The sequence below is a fragment of the Pogoniulus pusillus genome, unplaced genomic scaffold (assembly GCF_015220805.1).
Source record: "Pogoniulus pusillus isolate bPogPus1 unplaced genomic scaffold, bPogPus1.pri scaffold_72_arrow_ctg1, whole genome shotgun sequence".
Lineage (NCBI taxonomy): Eukaryota > Metazoa > Chordata > Aves > Piciformes > Lybiidae > Pogoniulus > Pogoniulus pusillus.
In genome coordinates, this window is record NW_026974719.1 from 245,566 (window position 1) to 268,827 (window position 23,262).

At 52.7% G+C, this 23,262-nt stretch overlaps 1 protein-coding gene and 1 long non-coding RNA gene across 2 annotated transcripts in view; one reads left to right on the forward strand and one right to left on the reverse strand.

The window, feature by feature from the left end:
- Positions 1–13,127, forward strand: part of ALPK2 (alpha kinase 2) — a 31,275-nt gene extending 18,148 nt beyond the window's left edge. Inside the window, 9 exon segments of the mRNA XM_064141774.1 lie at positions 928–1,075; positions 2,053–2,180; positions 2,278–2,313; positions 4,685–4,959; positions 5,057–5,145; positions 5,489–5,706; positions 7,275–7,323; positions 12,469–12,654; positions 12,656–13,127. Of these exon segments, the coding sequence (XP_063997844.1) occupies positions 928–1,075; positions 2,053–2,180; positions 2,278–2,313; positions 4,685–4,959; positions 5,057–5,145; positions 5,489–5,706; positions 7,275–7,323; positions 12,469–12,654; positions 12,656–12,695 (1,169 nt within the window). The 3' untranslated portion in view covers positions 12,696–13,127.
- A 7,124-nt stretch (positions 13,128–20,251) lies between these two features.
- LOC135174509 (uncharacterized) lies at positions 20,252–21,761 on the reverse strand. The gene is made up of 2 exons (XR_010301947.1): positions 21,604–21,761; positions 20,252–21,492 (listed from the first exon to the last, which is right to left on the reverse strand). It is a non-coding gene; the product is annotated as an uncharacterized LOC135174509 (long non-coding RNA).
- Positions 21,762–23,262: the final 1,501 nt, after the last annotated feature.

The following is a 23,262-nucleotide window of genomic DNA, read 5'->3' on the forward strand; positions in this document are numbered from 1 at the left end:
TTGCAGGTGCCTGATCCTTCAGATTCGATCCAGCGTGCCTTGGGCATTAGACAGGGAAAGTCAGACTGCAGGAATGGGGTCCCTGAGGGAGCTATGTCCTGCCAGCTCATTCAGACTCTGACATGGCAGTAAACAGAACATCCTGAGCATAGGGAAGTCATGATCCCAAAAACCTTTCCTTGAGTACCTGTTGCTTCCCTTTCTTTCTAAGTGCCCTTTATCCTCCCACTCATACCATGCCCACAGGCAAAGTCCCTGGAGTGTTCTGTGAGCTGGCAAACAAGTGCCAGCAGAGCAGCAGGTCATCAGCACCTTCCCCAGGCTGAGGACTTCACAGACCTGTTTGTGTGATGCTCGGTGCTGAGCAAAGAGGCGTGCCCTGTGGCTGGAAAGGTAGGGACTTTAGAGGGGAAAACCAGTCACTGAAGAGTGAAGCAAAGGCCACTGACATTAGCAGAGGCAGACAGCTACCCACCCTCTCCAGTCTGAGGAAATCATCACTTGCAGAAGGTCTCATCCTGGAGCCTGTGTTAGGTGTGTTCCTGGAACCCCTTGGAGACTGAGCTCAGGCACTTTCTCGATGGAGCTCTTACCGTGGCATCTTTTCTTGCTGATAAACCCAAGCAGTCCTTTAGTCAGAGGGAATATGTTTTGATTGAGAAATTGCTCTCTGTCAATGCCTTTGTCACCTGCAGCTTCCCTTGGGACCTGTGTCCTAAATGTCTTTGCATGGAAAACATTTCTCTTGGTATCGTGGGGCACCGAAGGAGACTTCTAAAGCCACAGTGCTTGAAAGCCTTGTTTCTCACCAGGAGAAATCACAGCACTGTCAAATTCATATCCTTAATGACTGCAGATCATTCCTTTAAAATGCCCAAAGCCATGTGATTGTCTTCTAATCCCTAACTGGGGCTCTTTTGTTCCAAGCTCCCAGGCTGCTGCAGAAGATCCAGGCAGAGCTGTTCCCCGACCGCTCTGGAAACCTGAAGCTCTGCTGTCAGTTTGGTGACATTCATGGTGACTCCAGCATCACATGGACTAAGGATTCCAAGCTGCTGGCTCGGCTGCAGCGAAGGTGAGTGCATGCTTCCCAAGATCTCTAGCTCCTGAGGAGCTTTTGGGAGCATAGGCCAGCAGTTCCCTCTTGTACCTGCTAAGGGGTTTAGTAAGGGAGGTGTGGGGAACGAGTGTAAAAGGGGTGCTCAGGCAGCCTGTTGTCACACAGGGCATTAATAGTGGTTGTAGCTGGCACTCTGTCACCAGCTGCTTCCTCGCAGCCAGTCTCATCCAGCTTCCAAGTGCTGGGAAAGATGAAATGAAGCATGAAGCTCAGCACCCAGCTAAACGGCACAAACACTCTTGGAGACCATGGGAGGCTGGCTGTCCTGCTGTGGTGTGGGAGTGGCTAGCAGGAGATGGAGAGTGTCCTGCAGTGTCAGCCCAGGCAGTAGGATAAAGGGAAGCAGCCCTGCACAGAAGGACTTGGGATACTGGTGGACAAAACGTTGTATGTGAGCTGGCAGCAGGCACTTGCAGCCCAGAAATTTGGCCATGCCCTGGTCTGATGCCCAGAGCATGGGCAGCAGGAGCAGGAGGAGATTCTGCCCCTTTACTGAGATGCCCTGTGCAGAGCTGAGGCCAGTTCTGGAGTCCTCAGCACAGCACAGACAAGGACCTGTTGGAGTGTGGCCAGAGGAGGCCAGGGCAATACTGGGAGGGCTGGAAGCCCTCTGCTGTGAGGCCAGGCTAGGAGAGTTGGGGTTTTACGTTCATGCCTTATGTGCTTGGGCACAGGATTGTCAGGAGTGTTGGGATGCCCTGTGCCAGCTGCTGGCTTCGACTGAGGAGCTGTTCTCTCGTGCTGGTAGGGTTGTGTCTGCTGTCGAACACTCCTAGGTGGGGCAAAAGAAAGTATTTTGTCTGCTTGCACCCTGTTTGAGTCAGTCTTTGCAGGGAGGGGCAGAAGCTCCAGGGCAGGAGGAGAGATAGGAGGAGTAACTGGGACAGATCTTCCAGAAGTACTAACATGGGAACAAACATTTTCTCTTCCAGTGCCCAGGATGACTCTCCCGTCTCTCTGGCAATAGCTAAAGCCAGCAGCAAAGACCAGGGGATGTATTACTGCTGCCTGAGCAACACCTATGGGCAGGTGACTGCCGAGTTCAATCTGACTGCTGAGGGTAAGCCCCAGTGGCTGCTGCCCATTGCTGGCCCCGGCAGGGGCAGGTTCCCTGCCTGACTTTTGCACCGCACAACCTCTCTCTTCTTTCCTTCTAGTGCTGGAGCGGCTCTCAAGTTTTCAGAACTGTGAAGGTAAGTGGACACATCTGCTTGAATGTGTGCTCAGGTCTTTGTTCCTTCTGATTTTCAAATGGGAAAAAGGATGGAAAGTCCAACCGGGCTGAGACTGTTTGACCGTTACTCCATGGGAAACTCTGGCAATTCACTGCAGCCACTCAGCCAGTGCTGCCTCAGTGCAAGGTGCCCTTCCCTTTCTGCACCACTCTTGCGCTGCTGCAAAGATGAAATTGGCATGAACTTGTAGGTGAGATCCCTGCCAGTAGGCTGGGATGCTCTGTGCAAGGTGAGGGAGTGCCTGGAGTGCCAAAGCATTGGTTTGAATTTGGATGTGTAGCCCCTGGTTAGGTCATAGAATCACAGAATGGTCTGGGCTGGAAGAGACCTCCAAAGGTCATCCACTCCAATGCTCCCTGCAGTCAGCAGGGGCATCCTCCACTGGATTAGGTTGCCTAGAGCCCTGTTGAGCCTCACTCTGAATATCTCCAGGGAAGGGGCCTCAACCACCTCCCTGGGGAAGCTGTTCCAGTGTTCCACCACCCTCAGTAAAGAGCTTGTTCCTAACATCCAGTCTAAATTTGCTCTGCTCTAGTTTGAAGCCACTGCCCTCATCCTGTCCCTGCAGGCCTTTGCAGAGTCACTCTTCAGCCTTCTTGTAGCCTCCTTCAGCTACTCGCAGGCTGCTATTAGGCCTCCCCAAAGCCTTCTCTTTCCCAGGCTGAACACGCCCAGCTCTCTCCGCCTGTCCTCGTAGCAGAGCTGCTCCCACCCCCTGAGCATTGTCGAGACCCAGCCCCTCAGGCGCACCGCTGGCAGCGCTCATCGGTGTCATTCAGACACCCGCAGAGCGCTGACCGCTCTCTGCCATGGAACTTGCCAGTGGTGTTTGCACACACGGTCAGTGCAAGTGCCCTGCTATGTAACTGTACTCCCTGGAGATCTGGAGAGCTTTCCCCATGTTGACTTGCGTCTAACCACACTCAGCCTGTGTCTGGCTGTGCTGCAGCTAAAGATAGGCAGGGCACTCAGCGGTCTGGACACACTGTACTCACCGAGAGCTTCAGCCAGCTGATTTGGCTCTGTTTTTCCAGAGAAGTAAGATGAAATGTTTAGCTCCCTGTTAAAATAGAGACAGGACTTTCCAAGTAGTAGCAGGGAGAACTTTGGGTGGAGTTAAGGTGCCTTCTGACTCCAGCTTTGCATGTGCACTGCTTGCCCTGTGCTCCCGAAGGGCAGCAGTGCACAGAATCTGAACCAGCGCCAGCTGGAAGGGACTCGCTGCTGCGGTGCATGCTCCTTTTGTTCTCCTGTTAACCTTGTTCACTGATGGTCCTTGCTGTGTTGGGATTTGGGAGACTTGAAGTGCAGGTAGAGCTTTTCAGTTTCTCTCTGTGCTTAGCCTTGGCTACTGGATTTTTTTTCTCCCTTTTATATTTTTTTCCTTTTTGTACCCCAGTGCCCTTTTAAAGGCTTAAAACCCATAACTCTGCTTGATTTCACCTTTAGCAAACTTAGGCACACACTCCTATGCCACTTGATACATTCAGACTCCACAGCTGGGGAGAAAAAGCGTTGTTCCAATTTGCCCTGAATACAGAGATCACCAAAGCTGATGTAGTTAGCTGGTGGTTGAAACTGACACCACCATTTGTAGCAGTGTGGTTCCTACTTCCAGTCACTTAGGGAATAAAAGTCTTGTTATTTCCTTCTGCCTTTGCTGAACGACCTGTCTTTAAGCTGATGCTTGTCAGCTTGAACAGGAACACTCAGAGATGCCAGTCTGCAGCAGTGGAGCTGCTGTAGTGAGTGTGGTTGGCACTAGGGAAGTGTGCTCCCAAACTACCATGGAAAGGCAGGTTTCCATCGTTGTCATCCTGGCTAAGGCCTGAGGCCTCTTTCAGCTGAGTGCCTCTGCAAACACCCTGTGACTCTTGCCCAGAAACATTCCAAGCTCAAACAAGCTCTGGTTGTACCAGCAGCTTCTGACTTGCCTGGAAAGCCTTGCTAGCCTCAGAAGGAAGTGCTCTGAGCACGCTGGGCACTGACCACCATTGCAGGTTACCTTCGTTGCTGTCTCCGCCTTCCTGAAGCAGTAGAGTTGGCAGGGTCCGTGTATCGCCTCAGAGCCTCTTCAGGTCACTCCAAGTTCCAGTTTACAACTCCCCTGGCAGTTTTCAAAAGGGCTTTGTGCCCTCGTGCCTCTGTTTTGTTTGCCACACTCTGCATGCTCTCCCTGTGAGCCTGAGCTGCCACCTTTCTCTGTGCCAGCTCGGTCCCCGCTTAGGCCATGCTCTTTCCGTGGAGCAGAGGTCACTCCTCCCTCCACGCCCGCCTGTCCTCTGCCTGCAGAAGGATGCTGTGCAGAGCCAAGTCCGTTGCTTTTCAGGTGTGGAAGAAATCGAATTCATGCAGCTGATGTTCAGAGAAGATTTCATCAGGGACAGCTATTTTGGTGGGAACCTGCATGGAGTCATAGCCACAGAAGAGCTCCACTTTGGTGAAGGCATGCACCGGAAAGCTTTCCGCAGCAGAGTGATGCAAGGTCTGGTGCCAGTGTTCAGCCCTGGCCACCCCTGTGTGCTCAAAGTGCACAGTGCCATCACCTACGGGACCAAGAGCAAGGATGACCTCGTTCAGAAGAACTACAAGCTGGCACTGCAGGTAAGCTTCCTGTCCTTGGGACACTGTCTCGTAGGGATTCGAACAGCTGATCTCTGTGGCCAGTCGTACTCCATAGGTGCTTCTCTTTGTGACGTAGGAATGTTATGTCCAGAACACTGCCAGAGAGTATGCAAAGATCTATGCAGCTGAAGCTGAACCCCTGGAAGGCTTTGGGGAAGTGCCAGAGTAAGTATAAATAAATTCTTTTTTGTTAGCTAGAGGCTGTACCACAGGTCCACGTACGGGCCTGTGAGTGCTAGGGTCATAGAGAGGGGAGTCCTGAGAACGGCCTTGCGGCTGCAGTCATGACCTAAATGACACTGAGTACCAAGGTGCTGAGACATTCCCTCCCCATCGGAGAGGGACAGGAAGCAGTAAAGACATAGTGGGCAAAAGACATGATTCAGACGTAACTGCAGAGGAAACTCTTCACGTTAAGAGAGGAAATGGCTCATACTGATGGTAGGATAAGCTGCTCCCCGCGACCAGAACTCTCTGGATTTCATTAGTTTGTATCCCTTGATTTTAGGATCATTCCTATTTTCCTTGTTCATCGCCCTGCTAATAACATCCCCTATGCCACAGTGGAGGAGGAGCTGATTGGGGAGTTTGTGAAATACTCCATGAGGGATGGCAAGGAAGTCAACTTCCTGAGAAGAGATTCAGAAGCTGGCCAGAAGTGTTGCACCTTCCAGCACTGGGTGTATGAGAAAACCAACGGGAGCTTGCTTGTCACTGACCTGCAAGGTGAGTGGTCTGGAGGGGACAATAAAAGGCTTTCCTGTGGCACGAGCTGGTGACCACTCACAGCCAGTCCCTAGCTGCAGAACGTCCCAGACTAATTCCTGAGCCATGCTGCTCCTGGCTGTGTCCCGTTGGCAAGGCTGCCTGTGCTCCTTCCCAAAACTCCCAGAGGGCAGAGCTGCCTCCAGATGCAGACAGAAGCCTGTTCCTCTGCCCGTTTCCTGCAGCATCTCCTGCAGATCAGGATGAGAGAGGAGGGCATTTTGTTATCTGCTCTTTTGAGAGCACTGTGTCTCCCCTAGGGGACAAACAGACGCGAATGGGTTGCCTGCGGTGGCAGCAGAGGCTGGCCTGTGTTCACCTGTGCAGTGCTGTGGAGTGTGTCTAATAAGCACAGAAGCCATCTGGGGTTGCTGAGAGGGGACAGTCTGGGAAAGAAAACACCAAACCTGACACTCTTATTCTTCTGCCTGCCCCCTCACAAGTCAGCACACTCAGCATGTGTCCAGCCTGACCCCCCAGAAGGTCCTGGAGCGTCCTGTGAATTAAAGTCTGTAGCTGTTAACGACATCCTAGTGCTTCACTCTTTCTGGTACTCCAGTGCTTACCAACAGCTTCTCCTCAGTGGAATGCTCCACCTGCAGGTCCTGGCTAGGTTTAAAGGAACATGTTCCTTCAAAAAAACTTCTTGCATTTGCTACTTGCTGCCCTCATGCTCCTGTGGCTGTGGCCACTGGCTGCTGAGATGTGGCCCTGTGCCCAGCACAGTGTGCAGAGATGTATCTGAGACAAAGACAGAGCCTTTCTAAAGAGAAACAAGGATAGGTGGGCTCCTAGAAAGTATCCTGGGCAGGACAATTAGCAACAAGCCATCTCAACAAGACCCCTGAAATAATACAAAGGGAGGGGAAAACAAGATCCTAGCCTGAGGGGAGCACCTTCTTACTCCAGCGCCTAGGCTGCATTTTTCAGGCACGGCAGTTGAGATCCCTGAGGGTGTATTCCAAGGAAAGTGGTCTTGAGACCATCACTTGCCTGTACAGGGGAAACTGGCACAACAAAGGGACAAGTTAAACCCCCCCACATTTCCCAAAATGCTGAATGAGTGGAGGATTCTGAATCCCACCCAAAGTCCAAAGAAGGTTGACTGTCCCCTTGCTGCGCACTGGCAAAGCGAATACGCAGTTCCTGCTGCGACACGTGGAGGCCCAAGCCTGGAAGCATCACCCCCTCCAGTAAATGCACACATCTTGAGGCAGGTGCACGAGCAAAGGTCCTGGGTGCTTCTTAAAAGGCAGTCATCCAGCTGCAGTCCTCCTGCCCTCCACAGCCTGGCACAGGAAGCAGGTTCTGCTCTGGGTTTCACCCTGCTCGGTAAAGGGCTGGTAGGAGGTAGGCTCTGACACAGCACAGACACCCTCACTGGAGTACCTTAACGTGCTGGGGGAGAACAGTGACAGATGATGGGATCAATAATCAGTGTTTAATGCCTCTCTGTGTAGTGCTCTTGCGTCTGGAGTGCTGGAAATCCTGCTGTAACATAAGCTCTCTGTTTGCTTGATGCCTTGTAGGTGTGGGAATGAAGTTAACTGACGTTGGCATAGCAACGCTGGCCAAAGGGTGAGTGGAAATGCATTCCTCAGCAACACTTAGCTTTGCACACCAGGCTCGCACCACGTAAATATGGGGGGGGGCTGCACTGGGGGGTTAGTCTTGCTTTAACTGTGGAAGAAAACAGTCCTCATCTGACTCCTAAGTTCTTTTTGTTCACATTTATGGGAACCCACCTACAAAGGAGATATGTTTAGCTGTACAAGGTTGGCTTTGCTGTTGCTTCCTGCCTCCCTCGGAACAGGCCTATTCCAAGGGCCCCTCAGGAGCACAAGTGAGGGCTCTGCTGACTTGCAGGCAGCAAGGCAGTTTTGTTGGTGGAACATCAACTGCAAGAAGGCAGGGCCAACAGCAGCTCCAGCTTGGGCTGCAACGAAAGACCTGCTGTTTGTGCTGTCCAGAGCTTCTGCCCATGGAGCAAATGGCTTAGGCCTAGGTGCTGCTGGAGCCAGAGCTTGCACTCACTGGCAGCTGCCCAGTGCATGCCAGTGCAAGTGCTGGTGCCTGTCAGCCCTGCGACTGCCTCCTGCTGCCAGCAGCTGAGCTGGCCTTTCTGCCCCTCTGTTCTTCCACTGAAGGAAGAGAGGGGATCTATCCCAGCACTGTGGGAGCCAGAGAAGAAGGTGCTCTGGAAAGGCCAGTGTTTTGGTGCCCTTTCTGTGAGCAGTTCCCAGGGATGGTGCAGGGGCTGTGTGAGAGAACTTGCCTGAAGCCCCTCTTGCTGCCAGCCGAATGCCAGAGCTTTAGTGTGTAAGCATGGCACAAGCTTTGAGAGAGCCTGTCCTCAGTTCAGAGCTCTGGGAGCTCTAAGCTTTTCTGGAGCCTGTATTCCTGCCAGCTGTGTGGGTGGAGGGAAGCTGTCTGTTTAGCTTTGTGTGGGCCTTACCTCACAAGATAGGAAGTGTGTTAAGGACTCTTTTTCCTTTCTCTCTCAGCAACAACAAAAGCTCTGTTCATAGTGTTTCTAGAGGCTTGTTTCCTAGTCCTTCTGCAACGGCTGCAGGTCTCTCCAGGAGACTTAATGTGTGCAAAGACATAGGCCTTTAATGCTCTCACTTCCTCCCACTTCTCTTAGCATTTGTTCTGATCTTCCATTAATTAAATCTGCTATTTATGCCACAGGCCAAGAGCGCCATTGGTAGGAACAGGCATGAAGAACATGGTGTAGGCAGCCATGCAAATCTGCTGGCTGCAGGAAGGGGAGAGGGCATGGCAGCAAATGTGCTTTAAACTCCTGTTCTCTGAGAAGGTGAGAGCAAAGAGCAGATCCAGACACATGTATTCAGTCACTGTACTAAACTGGAGCCTGTCTAGGTACCTGTGGCAGGGAAAAAACCCTCACAATAGCTGCAGTTGTTTAAAATTTCACCTTGGAACACCCTGGGGAAATCCATGACATTTGCAGGCTGGCATCCCTGCAGAACTTACATGGATACACTCCTGGCTGTACTCCAAAGTAAAACGAGCCCAGATGAAGTTGATTTACCCTGGTAGAACACAAAGACACAGAAATTTAATTTAGGCAACACCATTCTCTGGAATCAGCATCACTGTGGAAGTTATCCTGTGAGAACACAGCTTGGACTGGGGAAAGGAAAGAGGGAGTGAGAAAATGGATGTACGGTGCAAGCTGTAGCAGGATCACCTCAGTTATGCATGAGGCAGTAGCATTTCTCTTCAGCAACAGCCTCTGGCATATGTTTTGCTGACCACTTAGCTATGAGACAGCAGGCACTTGCCACTCTGTGTGTCTCTTTCGTGCCCCTTTCCCAGAGGGGACACCTCCACATTCGTGTCTGCAGCTTGATTTTGAATTCTCTGAGCCTGGGTGAAGAAAGGCGAGAGGCACAGAGCTCATCTGTGTGGCTGGCTGCTGTGCTGGGGTAGCAAAGCAGCCATGGGGCTGAGAGCTTGTCTGACTTACCTGCAGCAGAGTACAGATGCGGTCCCACCACCCTGACAGCTGTGCTCTGAGTGCTGTGGTGGAAGAGAAAGATGCGCAGCTGATTGCTTGGCAGCACTGCCTTCGCCAATCCCCAGATTCCTGAGACAGGCTTTGCAGAGATAATGACCTCCCTGAGCACAGACAGGTCTTCTGCCTACCCAATCACATGTAAGCCAACCAAAAATAGCCTTGGGAGATGCTTTCGTGGTCCCTGATGAATGGAAGGACATTGATATTTCTGATTGGAATGTAAATTAAATACAGGTCTAATTTCACTGTGAGATTAAACTTGTGATAGGGGAAGAACACCCTGCAAACCCAACCCACCGATCTCCCTACCCTGCCCTCCTCACAGGCTCATCAGGCTTTCAACTAATGGAATGCCATAGTGCAAACTGTTAGCAATGAATGTGTACAAGCCAAGAGAGCAGCTGTCAGGAATTACTCCTGGTCGTTACTTATCACCCAGTGTTTCTTCTGAGCCAAGCGCCATCAGCAGCATCTCTTAACCTTTGGTACTTATTGCTCCCTGCTGCTAAGGGGTTTGGGGGGGGATCTAGCATTTTTTGATCCTTCGGGTTCGTCTTTCCCTCCTTCCTGTAGAGGCCGTGGCGAGATTGATGTCTCCAAGAACTAACCCTCGGGCACGTAGCTCTGCTCCTTCCCCTTGCCTTTCCGTAGTGCGCCGGCGGCTGCCGGAGCCCCAGCGCAGGGCGCCGGCGCTGGGAGCCCGCTGCAGTACCGCTCGTGTCAGCAGGGGGCGACGCCGAGCCGCGGAGCCCGCAGCCTTGGGCCGGCTGCTGAGCGGTCCTCCGGCCAGGGCAAGCGGACCCAGCTACGGCGGCTGGCTGCGGAGGGCAGGCACTCAGGGTGCTGCGGGGCGATGCACAAGGCAACGGGCTCGTCCGAGAACGCCACACACGGAGCCAAGGAATCGGGCCGCGGTGACCCAGGCGCAGGGCGGCCGGCAGCGAGCTCTTTGCCGCAGACAGATCTGAGAGGCTGCCTGGTGTCAGGGCACGGACAGACTGAACTTACCTCAACACGCAACGAGAGGCGTTGGGGAGGTTAAGCCTGGGGAAAAAACCCACATTCCTCTTCAGATTTAAGGAAGATTTGGCTTGGGCCAAGCCCCAGCTGTCAAGCTTGGAAGCTGGAGTTCTGTCCCGGCTTTATTCATCAGCCTGGTTGGTGAATGAACAGAGCATGCTGTGCGAGGTGACAGCTCTGTGTTTCGGGGCTGGGGGTGTGCCGTAGCCTGGTGCCACTGGGCACAAAGCAATAGGGAAGGCAATACGGGCTGCAGAGGCAGGAGCCATTCACTGAGGGACACCTACCCCCACTCGGACATTCCACGGGCCCTAACAGCACCGAATGGTTCCAGCTAAGCTCTCAAGCCCTGCCAAGTTACAGCAGAGCTCTGGTCATTAGGGCTGCCTAGAACAAATGGTGCAGTTTGGAAGCACACAGGGGGTGCTTTGTGGGGGTAGTGATCAGCAGGTAGCTGGGAGAACTCCGGTGAAGAACTTTGACCCATCTACCTCTGTGGATGAGTTTTAATGTGGCTGCCATAAGGCCTGGGGCTGTCTGCATGCTGCAGTGGCTCAGTTGTGGTGCTACCTTCCAAAATGGGCAAGGGGGGTTTCCAAATCCACAGCTGTAGCCACAGGATCAGATGCAAATCTATGGTTTTGAGAGGAGGGAAATGAGAATGTCTCATGAGGGTGTGCAGAGTGTAGTTACAATGGCCACTTCCTGTGGGTAAGCAAGCACATCACTTGCTTGGAGAGGGAAAAAACCCTTCAGACCATTTGAGGTTCACCTGGATGTTTCCAGTATGCTGAGTGGTTCCTCTAGAGTGGGGCAGGCTTACTGCCTGTTAGTGACTTAGAGGTAACCTTGTCTGGCATTCACAGCTTCACGTGGCACATAATAGTGAAGTACACTTGGAGCTTTACTTCGCTGAAATACAAACTTGACATTCAAAGCCTCTGACTTCAAAGAGGAAGCTGAACGTGCAGTATAAGAAGACAAAAAGGGCTCTTAAATACTTAAGATAAGAAAGCTGAACCCCGAGGTAGTTTTTCTTGATGAAGTTAAGCACTAGCAGTGATTTAATTCCTTGGCAGATTAAGGGCTGCTGTTCACTTTAGAATTAGCTACAGAGCCTTCATCACGGCTGCAGTAGCTTGCCTGAGATCATTTGGGGTCCCTCCTCCTCTGCAGGCAGTTGTGGCTGGTTAAAAGCAGCAGCAAGGCATGGAGCTGGCGTTTTTAGGCTGTAAGGGGGACTGTCAATATTGGTGTGTGCCCAAGGAAGCAGTAACTCTCACCTCGGTATGCCAGAGAGACTTGCAGATGTGCATTATGCCCTGAGGAGATTTCTTTCCTCCCAGGGTGGGAGGACTGACGCTAGGAGCAGCCGGAGGGCTCATCAGAGGAGCACTGGAGGTGCAGACTGCAGCTCGCTGTAAATGGAGGCAGGACCACCCCTGTTGCTGCAGGGTAGTTTGTGATGTTTTCACCACTGGCACCATTCTCTGTAGAAGAAAACCTGGCCAACTGTTGCAGTAAAGGAGCTTATCTGTGAGAATGTGTTTGGCCCTCTCAGAGCAGCAGTGCTCCTTCCAGCAGGTGCAGTCTCCGGGAGGACAGGAGTGGTGTGGAATGCTGTGCAGTGAGCAAGGCGCGCTCCTTCCAGCGCCGCAGCTGGTTTGGGGTCGTGCAGTAACAACTCAGCAGTTCACATCTGAGCACACTGCATGTCCAGGGCTCAGGCTGGGGGAGGGAGGCCCATTATGGACCATTATGGACCTGTTTGGATGAAAACAGCTTCTGGGCCTGAGAACACCTCCTGTCTTCGTGGCAGCCCCAAGAACTGCTTCCGGAGAGTGCTGCAGTGAGTTTCATTTGCGTGTGACTGAGACAAACTCAGGCAGCAAACAGTTCTATTCCCAGCTAAGTGAGAGGAAAGCCATGAGACAGGGCAGAGCCTCTTTAATCCTTTGCCCTCTTCGCTTGCTGCTTATTGCCTGGTTTCCTTCGCCTCTGGCTGGGTTTGATGTTCTGTGACACCCTCACTGCTTCCCAAGGCAGAGTCTCGCAAATGCTTCCAAGCTGCTTACGAGCCAACAGCCGCGCTCTGCCTCCCTGTGCTGGAAATGCATCTTGAAATCCTGTTTGGCTTTCTTTTTCCTTTGTTGCTACAGATACAAAGGTTTTAAAGGCAACTGCTCCATTTCCTTCATTGAGCAGTTCAGAGCCCTCCACCAGTGCAATAAGTACTGTGAGATGATGGGGCTGAAGTCTCTCCGGACCACTCATCAAAAGCAGAGGAAAGTAGCATCCATGAAAAGCAAAACCCTGCCCAGCTCCTTGACAGCAAAGAAAGCAGTGCCCAAGAGAACCTAGAGACTTCATTTCTTCAGAGCACTGACTTGCACTGGCCTGTCTTGTGGCAACTCCTCTGGAGGAGTGCTGGGCACCAACAACCTGGTGCAGGGATAACTTCAGACTCTTCCCTTGTGACGTTGGTTTGACATTGTCCCAGCACTGATGCCAGCAACAAAGGAGCCACTTCTGTGCTCGTGGTAACTGAGATTTACCACGGGAGCAAGGTGTTGAAAACCGACTAAGCCATCTGCCTGGACTGTCTTACAACTCTTCTGCACGTTTTGAGCCTTGGACACTGAGTGCACTGAGGAGAACATCTTCCCTGTTGTGCCTGTGCCCCCGTGGGTTCCGCTGCTGTGTAAACACCAATGTATTTAAGGTGCCACATAGAAGTTTTGCACAGTATTGTTGCTCAGGCTGATAGAGAAAAAATGTTTTGTCTCCCAGATTTTTGCGTATTATAGTCCTCCTCCAACCCTATTCTTGTAGTCTCTTCTCCTGCTAACAAATCTGTTAACAAAAGACATTTATAACTGGGCCTACCTGTCTTCTGCCACCCCAAATTAGCTGCCATCTTTGTAAGGTCCCTCCAAAGCATAAAGATGGGCAGATTGTGTGATTCTCCATAGAGTTCTGCACACAGCTCCTAAACTGATCTGCTTGCCAAAAGTGTCTGAAATCCTCAGCAGGAGCTGCTCTCCTCGGGGCCCTTCTGTGGAGCTGTGAGTGCGCCTGACACGGGTCAGCAGCACTCAGAGGTGGCAGTGAGTGAATTGGGGAGCTCCAGTCCAGCGTGGGCTCCCAGAGACAGCTTGCACTGCTGAAAGCCACTGCACACTTGCTGGAAACCAGCTGTGGGCTCTGGTGCCAGCTTGGGATCTCCTTGTGAGGGCACTCACAAGGAGAAAGTCAGTGGGTGTAGGGAACAGCCTGCTGCTGAAATGTCAGATATGCCTGAAGTGCAGCTTCCCCTGGAGCTGGGTAGCTGAGCAACTCTTAACCAAACTGTCGGCGGCACTTTTTGACCTGTGTGGGAAGAGAGACTTGGCTACAGGAGCTGGGGTATTGTCCACTGCAGGCGTCCAAGTGGAAAAGCCAGGCTGCTAAGTTTCAGGATCACAGGATCACAGGATGTCGGGGTTGGAAGGGACCCAGTGAGGTCGAGTCCAACCTCCCTGCCAGAGCTCAGGGCACACAGGAACACATCCAGATAGGCTCTGAAAAGTCTCCACAGAAGGAGATTCCACAACCTCTCTGGGCAGCCTGTGCCAGGGCTCTGGGACCCTTCCAGTCACGAAGTTCCCCCTTGTGTTGAGCTGGAACCTCCTGTGCTGCAGCTTCCATCCACTGCTGCTTGTCCTATCCCAGGGAGCAGTGAGCAGAGCCTGTCCCCCTCCTGACCCCCAGCCCTCAGATAGTTATAGACATTTATTAAATCTTCTCTCAGACTTCTCTCCTCCAGACTAAGCAGCCCCAGGTCCTTCAGCCTCTTCTCATCAGGCAGTGCTCCAGTCCCCTCACCATTCTCATAGCCCTCCTCTGGACCCTCTCTAGCAGATCCCTGTCCCTCTGCAACTGGGGAGCCCAAACCCAAAGGCAGTACTCAAGGTGAGGTCTCGCCAGTGCAGAGTAGAGGGGGAGGAGAACCTCTGCTGGACATACTCTGCTTAATGCCCCCCAGGACCCCATTGGCCCCCTTGGCCACCAGGGCACATTGCTGTGCCATGGATGTTCTTCCCCATCACTCCCAGGTCCCTCTCTAGCAGATCACCTCCCAGCCTGTGCTGCTGCAGTTTATTATTCCTCCCCAGGTGGAGGATGTGAATCTGTACCTGACTGGGTCGTTGCAGGGCTTCTCACACACCTGCTGCACAAAGTGCCTGGCCTTGTGCCTCCAGAGGATGTAGCTGCAGAAGGCATCAGAGGTATGCCCAGTGCTGTATCCCCTGGAGTTAGCAATTAGGCAGTGTGCTTCCCAACGATTCCCTGTCACACACAGCAAGAGAGAACTGCTGCTGCTCCTAGCAGAGTTGCTCTTTGGTCTAACTCCCGCAGCTCACTCGCACATCACCCAGCAGTGATCTGCAGAGGTGCAGCTCCATGGTGCTTAAGCTCTTTATTTGCCTTCGGGAAGCGTGGGTGTGTGAACAGTGTGGGTGCTGCAGAGGCTGCCTTGCTCTGCAATAAAGCCTCCACCAGGAATTGTGAGTGGTAAGAAAGTAATGGGGAGAGAGAAAGCGAATTGGTGTGCACTGCTATCCTGGCACCGAGCTCCAGGGGGAGGTTAGGAACTCTCTGCCCACATGGATGTCTGACTGAATATTGCAAATGGGTTTCTCTTACTGACATCCGAGGCAGCAGCTGGGGTGCCTGTACTGCCACTCCAGTGCTGGAGCACCAGCTGTGGTGATGCATGCTTGGCATCTCACACGGGATGAATGCTGTGGAACGATCTGTGACGCCGCTGCCAGTCAGGAAGCTACTCCAGAAGGAAGGACAGCCAATCTGCAGCCCCTTCCCTTGCTGCCACAGCGATACTGTGCACAGGCAAGCAGCACGTGAGGCTCGCTGCGTGGGAGGGCACAAACAGCAGAAGATGTTTCTCAGAGAGGCAAACTGGCAGTGCCAGTAACCAGCACTGCTCAGGCTGGGAGAGACTCCCTGGAATGTACTGCAGGTGTGGTGAGGAGGGGAAAGGACATTTCTCTCTCGATGGCTGTGAAAAAAAGTAGCTGCTGCAAAAATATTACTCAGAGGGCCTTGCAGGCAAGGTCACTTCTGCTTTCCTGCTGCAAAGCCAGAGCAGAGAGAAGTTCCAGCTCTCTTGCCCACTGGCATGCCCAGCTCACCTGCAGAGGTTCCCTCAGCTGGCAGCTCCTTCTCAGCAGGGCCCTTCTGAAGAACAAGCCACAACTGCCTGCAGCTCTGCTGCTTTCACCGGGTGTGCTGTGACAGGTGGTGGGTGTGAAACCCCTGCACTTTGCGGAGCCCTGGGCAGCAGGGGAGCCTTGGCTTTGGCAGCCTGCCGCTGCTGCGCACTCTGTTTCTGGACGACTGAGGCTGCTTGTTTGGCAACGGTGGCAGAGCAGCGTCCCCTGTTAGTGTCAGAGCCGAGTGGTCTTATCCTGTGCCAGACAGTTTGGATGTGGCCTTTGCCGTTAATTTATCTGCTCCCAACCTTCTGCTACGGGCGAGCCCAGCCCTCACCTTTCCCTTTTCACTCTTTCACGAAGAACTTGTAGGCTTTTTCTTTTCATGCGCCTAAAGCTCGCCCCATGAGCCGTGTTCGTGTGCCCCAAGCACAGGGCAGGGGGGCGTTTCCCAGGATCAGAGGAGAGCTGCTGCTTTGCTGCGGCCAGGTCTGTGCCATCTGCAGGGCAGCACGGGGTACTGCAGTCCCAGAGCCCTGGCATCAGCTGGCTGGCTGCAGTATTGCCTTGCTCTGGTCTCTTCAACGGGAAGAACATCCCAAACTGACCTTGATTCCCAGAGGTAGTCACAGCCTCACTGCCTGTGCTGAAACCCACATCCTGATGACGACATGCTGACGGCGGCTCCTGAAGGTGCCACCTGCCTTACAGTGGGAATCTGGAAGTGCCTGTGCCACACTGTTCACTTCCTGCAGCTTCCCTGCTTTTGCTTCTGAAAGAAAGAGCAGAGCCCTCCCGAGGTACACAGGCTCTTTATTCCTCAGCACAGAGGGAAATGTGTTGCTGCAGCTCAGGTGCCTTCCTGAACTGATGTCTTGCCCACCAGTAGCTATTTAGTGTGATAATGGCGTTTGATAGACTGGACACAAACACCATTGTCACACTCCACAGCTCTGGCAGGAGCAGAGTGTTAGTCCGTGGAAGCCATCGCAGACTTCAGCGTGGGGGTGCCAGAGACCTGCAAAGCACAAAGACCATGTTGAAGCATGGGTGAATGAGGTGGGACATCAGGGGTCTCACTGAGCAGTGGAGCTGGGATTCTGAATTGGCCTGAGGTGGCAGCTTTGTCTGAGCTACCTGTAGTGATCCAAAGGCTCAGCAGTTTGGAGCATGCCTTGACACGCAAAGGAGATGGGTGGGCACCGTGAGACAGGGATGGGTCCTATCCTGAGACACATAGTGCTGAAGGGAGGAGGACTGAATCACTCTGCAGGGTCTTACTGTCCCATGTGTCAGCTTTTACTCATCTGTAAGGAGTGTCAGCTCGTGTGATTTGCACTGCAGGAGCATGGGGTGTTACCTGGGGGGAATGCTGACTGCGGGGCGGAGAATGGAAGTGTGCAAGTGCAGGCCAGCCAGTGAGTGTGCGTTGGCAGCAATGACAGCTCAGCACTGCTACCTTACTGCGGGCCGTGCTGCGCTGTCCTCACTTCAGGACAGGGCGGGGAAAGAAAAGAGAGCTCTGAGTGGAATTCTGCACCCCCCCCCGGGGCTGGAAGAACTCTTCCAAAGAGCCCAGAGTACATTAAGCTTTGATGTTCCATCGGTGAGTTTGAGTAGCTCCTGGGTGTGCTGCGGACCAAAATGTTTGGGGTTGTATCTGATGAGCTTTCTGAGCTAAGAAAGAATCCTCTGGACAGGTTGGGAGCAGCATGGCAGTGGCTGGAGCTGTCTGTGCCAAGAGATGAGGATGGAAGCTCTTGCTGCAATGCTCCTAACCTATCTGTTTCCTTGTTTCTGAAGCTCCCATGTTTACATCGCCAGCAGCATTTGCTACCCCTGTGAGGCAGAGCTTGGCCCTCCCTGCTCTGCTGGGTCTGGTTGCACTGTAGTGAAAGATCGTTAAGCAAGTGACAGCATTCAGAGAGCAGCCTGTGAGGTCCTTTGAGGAGCCCCTCCTACGGGCTTAGCCTTCCCATCAATCTCATCTTTTATCTTTCCTAATTCCCTGCCCTGTGTCGCTCCCAGGCTAATAGCCCTGCCGCCTCTGTTTCCCCCCCAGCCTGCCGTCAGCACTCCACCATGCGCTCCCGCACAAACCTCTGCCCTCAGCTCTTTGTACACCCATGCGGTTTGAAGGTGATGCTGAACGGGGCACAGCCGTGCAGGAGACCCACGTGTCTGTGCGTGGTGAGACCAAAGCTCACCCGTTTACATACCAGCTGGTGTGAGGAGGAGAGGCAGCTCCTGGCTTGATTCGGGCACGTTGCAGTTTGTGAGAGGTGCAAGATTGTGTCTGGGCAGCTCCCTCTAGGTAAGCCGGAGCCCTGGGGCTTGTGGGGAGTAGCACATGGCTCTCTGAAGGGAATGCTCCAGAAAACAATCTGCTCTCCAGAGGAGATGCAGGCTGATTTCAGACAGCGGAAGGAGCTGTGATGGGAAATGCCGAAGGGTAAGGGCACAGGGCTCCCAAACTCGGGTGTCCGTATGCAGACCACCAGGCAGGGAAGTTTAGCTCACTGTTGTACAGCACCCGAAGCTGAAGGGCCAGCAAAGAGGAGACCCTGATGCACGGAGAGGAGCTGGCTGCCTGCCTCAGCAGCAGCACACTCGGCAGTGTAACAGGTCCTCCTCTCCTCCTCGCCGTTTGCTCCAGCTTTGTGTCCTTTCTGGGTCCGTGTCTCCAGTGTAACCTAGCTCAGCCAGCATCCATCAGTCAGCGCAGACTTGCTAGGGCTGTGCACCAGTTTCACTGCTGGTGTGCAAGGAGATCTAATGAAGCTGCAGCCAAAGCAGACTGGCAGCAGAGCTGAGTGGCCCTTGGCTGGTGAAAAGCAGAGAAACAAACCCTTGCTGGCTGGTCACCAGGTCAGACTGTGTGGTTTGCCAGGGTGTTCTCTCTGCACAGGGTGCAGCTTGCAGCAGCTGGCCCCAGGGCAGTGAGGCTATTTGTAGTACAAGTGCCTGGCTTATAGTGGTGAGAAATGAATGGCAAAGGAATGTAAGTGCTGCACATTGCCAGTTCCTCGTGAGGGTGGTGTTATTTCTCCTCCTCACGTACATTCCATTGAGCTCTCCCTCTGCAGCAGAGAGGAGAGCTCAGGTGGGATTCTACTCTAAGGAAGCTTTCTGGGGAGAAGCCTGACAGTCGCTGGCAGGTAGAGGGCAAAGAGCAGCAGGCCCTGGCAGCCTCTGGACTGCACTCTGAAACGTATACAACAGTAGGCGACCAGTGCAGCTGCCAGCAGGCAGTTTTATAGTTCCACAGCTCTGTGGAATCTTCCATCAATTCAGCAGGAATAATTGCAAGACAAAAGGCAATCAAAGAAAGAAATAGTCACAGCTTTTAGTACTGCAGTGAAAAAAACCCGACCCACACCAGTGGGAAACTTACAAGTCGCTACAGGGAGAAAGCAAAGCACAAGCATCAGAGGAAAAGGCATTACCAATCCACGTTTTACTGGTATCTGCTAGATATTAGTCTACAGAGTATCACTGGAATGTTCCACCGCAGGGGTTTTTCAGGAAGCACCTTGATGGCTCACAGACCCTGTCCTTTTGGTGTAACTGGGCACAGAAGTGTTCCTGTAACCCTGGTGAAGTGTAACCACACTTCCTGCCAGCTGCCTGCCACCCTTCCTGGATTTTAAACAATAAACGTTCAGGGTGCCCACTGGCACCAATAAAACCTAATCTCTGGATAAGCGCAGGTGTCCTGGTAAACGACAGGCAGGCCACAGGCACCTGGGGGTATTCTGGCAGGCTGAGGCACTTGGTACTCAGAATTCAGCTGCGCTATCTCGTTGCTGCGTTTGCGCATCTCTTTCTCCTCGCGCCAGCACGCACAGGGAGGCACTTACCGTCTGCCACACCTGAGTCCCCCGAGCCTCCCGCACGCCGTTCTGCCGGGGAGCGCCGGAGCTCTTGCTCTGCTCCCGGCAGCTGCCAGCAGTGGTGGGCTGGTGCAAGCCTCTGCGTCCAGTGGCCACCTTTGCCTCGCCCTTTATGGGATCCTGCGGTTTGAAAGTAAACAATTCATTCTCTTTCTGATAAGTCCTATTAAAATATTGATCTGGGGGAGGGAAATGGCCCTCATTGCACAGAGCCAGAGTCACCTTTAGTCAGACCAAAGCGTGGAAAGAAAGCTCTGAAAGCTGAGTTTTCCCTTCAGGAGGAGCATATGTGGGTAGGGAAAAAGGCAAGACCTGGAGGCTTTTCGGCTGCCTGCTTTGCCTAACCCGAGATAAAGAGTATTTGCTCTTGCTCCAGCTTGCTCGCTTGCTTCTTCCAGGGAGACTGATCTTGTCAGTTCCTCAGGTCACAGTCTTCATCTTGCTCTTCACTGCTGGGCCTTCTCAACCTTGTTTTCATGTCCTGATCCAGATTTACTGTCTTTTCCTCAGAACTCCCCAGGAGCCAGTCGTGGTTTCTTCTAGCATATGTATGGGATGGGGGAAAGATCTGACTTCAGCTGTGCACTGAGCACCCCTGGCAAAGGCAGCAGTTTCAGGACCTGACAGAGATAACCAAGAGCTAGACCTCTGCATAAACCCCAAGCTTAGGACACAGTGAATTGCCCCTTTTGCAAAGGCAGGTATGGGATCTGAACCTGAGATTTCCCTAGCCAGAGTCACGCCTTCCCTGCAGCCTCCCTCCTGGTAGGTGCCTGGGGGGCGCCGATGGCCGTGCATGCTTCTATCCCATCGCAACACCATGTGACAGGCCTCAGTAATACTATTTGTTTAGAAGGCACAATTTTGAGTATGATCCTTCACACAAGTGAGGAGCCAGGCCCCTTTACTTCTTTGGCCTGGATGTGTCTACCCAGCAGCCAAACCCCTTCTCTCTCTTGCACTTCCATTGTTTTCCAGCTTTAGTACAAGCAGACCTTGGACAGAAGTCAAATGCAGCCTCCCTCCTTCCAAAAGTGCCTTCCCTCCCCACTGCTAGGGTCAGATGAAATGGGCCAGGATTCACGAGCTCTAAGAATGGGAGCTTTGGGTGAAGAGGTAATAGACTCAAAGACAGAATGGAGATGTGCAATGGAAGAAGCTCAAGCTACACAGCCCTGGGACACCCTCACCAGGCCATGGCCTGTCTTTCCTCCTCGGGGCTCTCATGTACCAGGACCGCAGGTCTGTCACGGCAAGAACCGTCTGCTGCTGCTTCTTCGGGTGCCGATTCCTGGGACACTGCTCGCGGCATCGCTCCAGCCTCAGGTGCGGCAGCGACACAAGCAGCAGTGCCACGGGCACGAGGAGAGGAAGGCCCCGGCCGGGCGGCCTGTGCAGTGATGTTGCTGTGCACAGGGGTGGGCAGCCTGATGGCTTCACACACACTTCAGCACTGCTGTGCTCCCTTGCACGAACTGGGGACCTGCTGACTGATCAGTTGCAAAAGCAGCGTGAGCTGCCGGGTGTGGACAGAGCTGACTGCTCGCTCTGCCCTTCTCCAGTTCCGCTGGGGACCTTCATTAGTGCAAAGCACAAATCCACCTTGCTAGCAGCTGACGGTTAGTAGGGCGACAGCATAATCCCAGTCCCTCCTGTGGGCTGAAAGTGTCAGATCCCTGTGCTCCCCACCTTGGGGTGCTGCAGGAGAAGGGGCACTGTGTCTGCCTGGCAACCTCAGCTGGCTCTGCAGCCACTCGGACGCACTGACACAGCCTCCTGATTTATTCTTGCCAAGACCTTAATGGGAGGGTGACTGGGGATGTTCTAGAGTGAATATGTGTGTGCAGGGGGCCTGTCTCTGCCATGCTTGTGCTGCAATGCTAGGAAGCAAATCGCCTGGCTACGGCTGCTCTCGTGTTGGGTAGAATTCTGGTGGTCAGGGCTTTCCAGTGCTCTCAGCCTCCCTGCTGCCTTCTGCCACAGAGCTATTCAGCAAACCCTCCTGAAGCAGGGGCTGCTCGCACTTGTGTTGCTACTGCTTGCTTTTGATGAAAAGTCTCTCACCTGGGACTTGTACCTGCACATAGTGTAAGGATGACAGAATTACTACTAGTAATAGTAGTAGTACTAGTTCATAGCCTGCTAGTTCACGGTAGAAGAAGGTCTGGGGACAAACATTACAAGCTACCTGTGCAGTTATAGCAGAATGCTGTGTGCAAACCATTCTGGACAGGCAAATGTGCATCTGAAGTCTGCAGGAGGTAGATCACAGTTTGCTCATTTGTCAAAAGAGGGCAAAAGACCTGGCATAAAAAATCCCCAAAGGCCACATGTTCTCCAGGAGAAGATTACAACGTGCTGCTTCTGGTCACAGAGCAAACACCACTTCCCTGGTGTTGCTGGCTTGTGTCTGGGGGAAAAAAAAGCTCTTTTCCTCAAAATGGTGATGGGCAACTGCAAGCGAAGTTCTGAGCACTGCATGTGGAGCCATGGGGAGAAGCTAAGCCAGCATTGCAACAGGCAGCACTGCTGCAGACTGCTTGGGGGGCAGTTCTCTGGAATTCAGTGCCAAGGTATTTGGAAATTCCTAAAAAAAAAAGAGAGGAACTGGTTTGTGTAATTGTTACTAAAGGTGGCACAAGGGCAAATAATGCAACCTGCCAGATTCTTCCCTTGATAATACCTAGATACGACCCTAAGCAAAATGAGCAACGTCCAAGTTCAGTCTGACTTTGAAGCTGTCAGTAACAACTTGCTGCAGGAGCAAAACCCAGAAGTTTTTCACACTGGGAAGGCTTAAAAGGCAGAGTGAAGCTAGGGCTTGCTTCTACAGGACCTTAATCACAAACTGCTGTGGTTAAGAACAGCACTGCTGCAAAACAGTGGTTGAATGTTCAGTGTGTGGAGCTCTCCTCGGTGTGTCAGGAGAGTTGGTTTCCTCTGTTCACAAACTGCAGGGGCCTGCAGGGCTGCCTGAGTGGTATCACCCCCTTTGGAAGAATAAACCTTTCTTGCAGCTGGCTAACTCTGATAACAAATCCACTATGTGTTCAGCAAAGCTCCTTTAGAAAGCCTGTTTGAAAGGGCTTAAACCCCACAACCCCTGTGTTTATTCAGAGTGGGTTTCAAAAGCCAGTTTCACCACTGGGTTCAGACTGGAGCCTTTCAGATCAGGGCTCACGTATGTGATGTGGGCTTTGGGCTCTGCTCTTCTCTACATGCAGAATAGTCTGCATTTTGTATGAAGATAAAGTAGCAGAGAGAGCAGTCATGGTGCACAGGTAGGGTAAGTGAAGAGAAGCAAGTGGACTGGGAAGAGCTTTCTCTTCCTCATTTGGATGGCCTAAGGCCTCCTCTTCTCCAGCTCATCACAAACCTCAGGTTAAAGCCAGGCTGAGGGAGAAACTACACTGTCAGTTGAGAAGGGAGCTGGAGCAAAAGATTCTGAGCTGAAAAATCTGTAAGCACAGAGGTTTAAAAGGGAGCTAATGAGCCACCAGTCCAGGTAGCCTCCCATTCTGCAGTCCTCTGGAATCCTGACATTTAATGGGTTTGCCTCCCTGGATTCCAGCCTCAGAACTGTTCCACTAATGGCAATGCACATCTGAGAACTTGAGCTGTATCTTTATGGCCTTACTCCAGCTCTATCTTTAATGAGCACATAATCAATACTCTTGAACTGATTTGGCATTAGCTCCTTCACCTATGGAAAAATCCTGCTGCCTCCTGCCAGCACTTCCTTGGCCTGACACTGTCAGATCAACCTGGGTCAAAGATTTAGGCCACATCCTTGTATGGAGAAGACTGGCAGGGCCAGCAATGGAACCGAATGTGCCCCTGTGCTTTG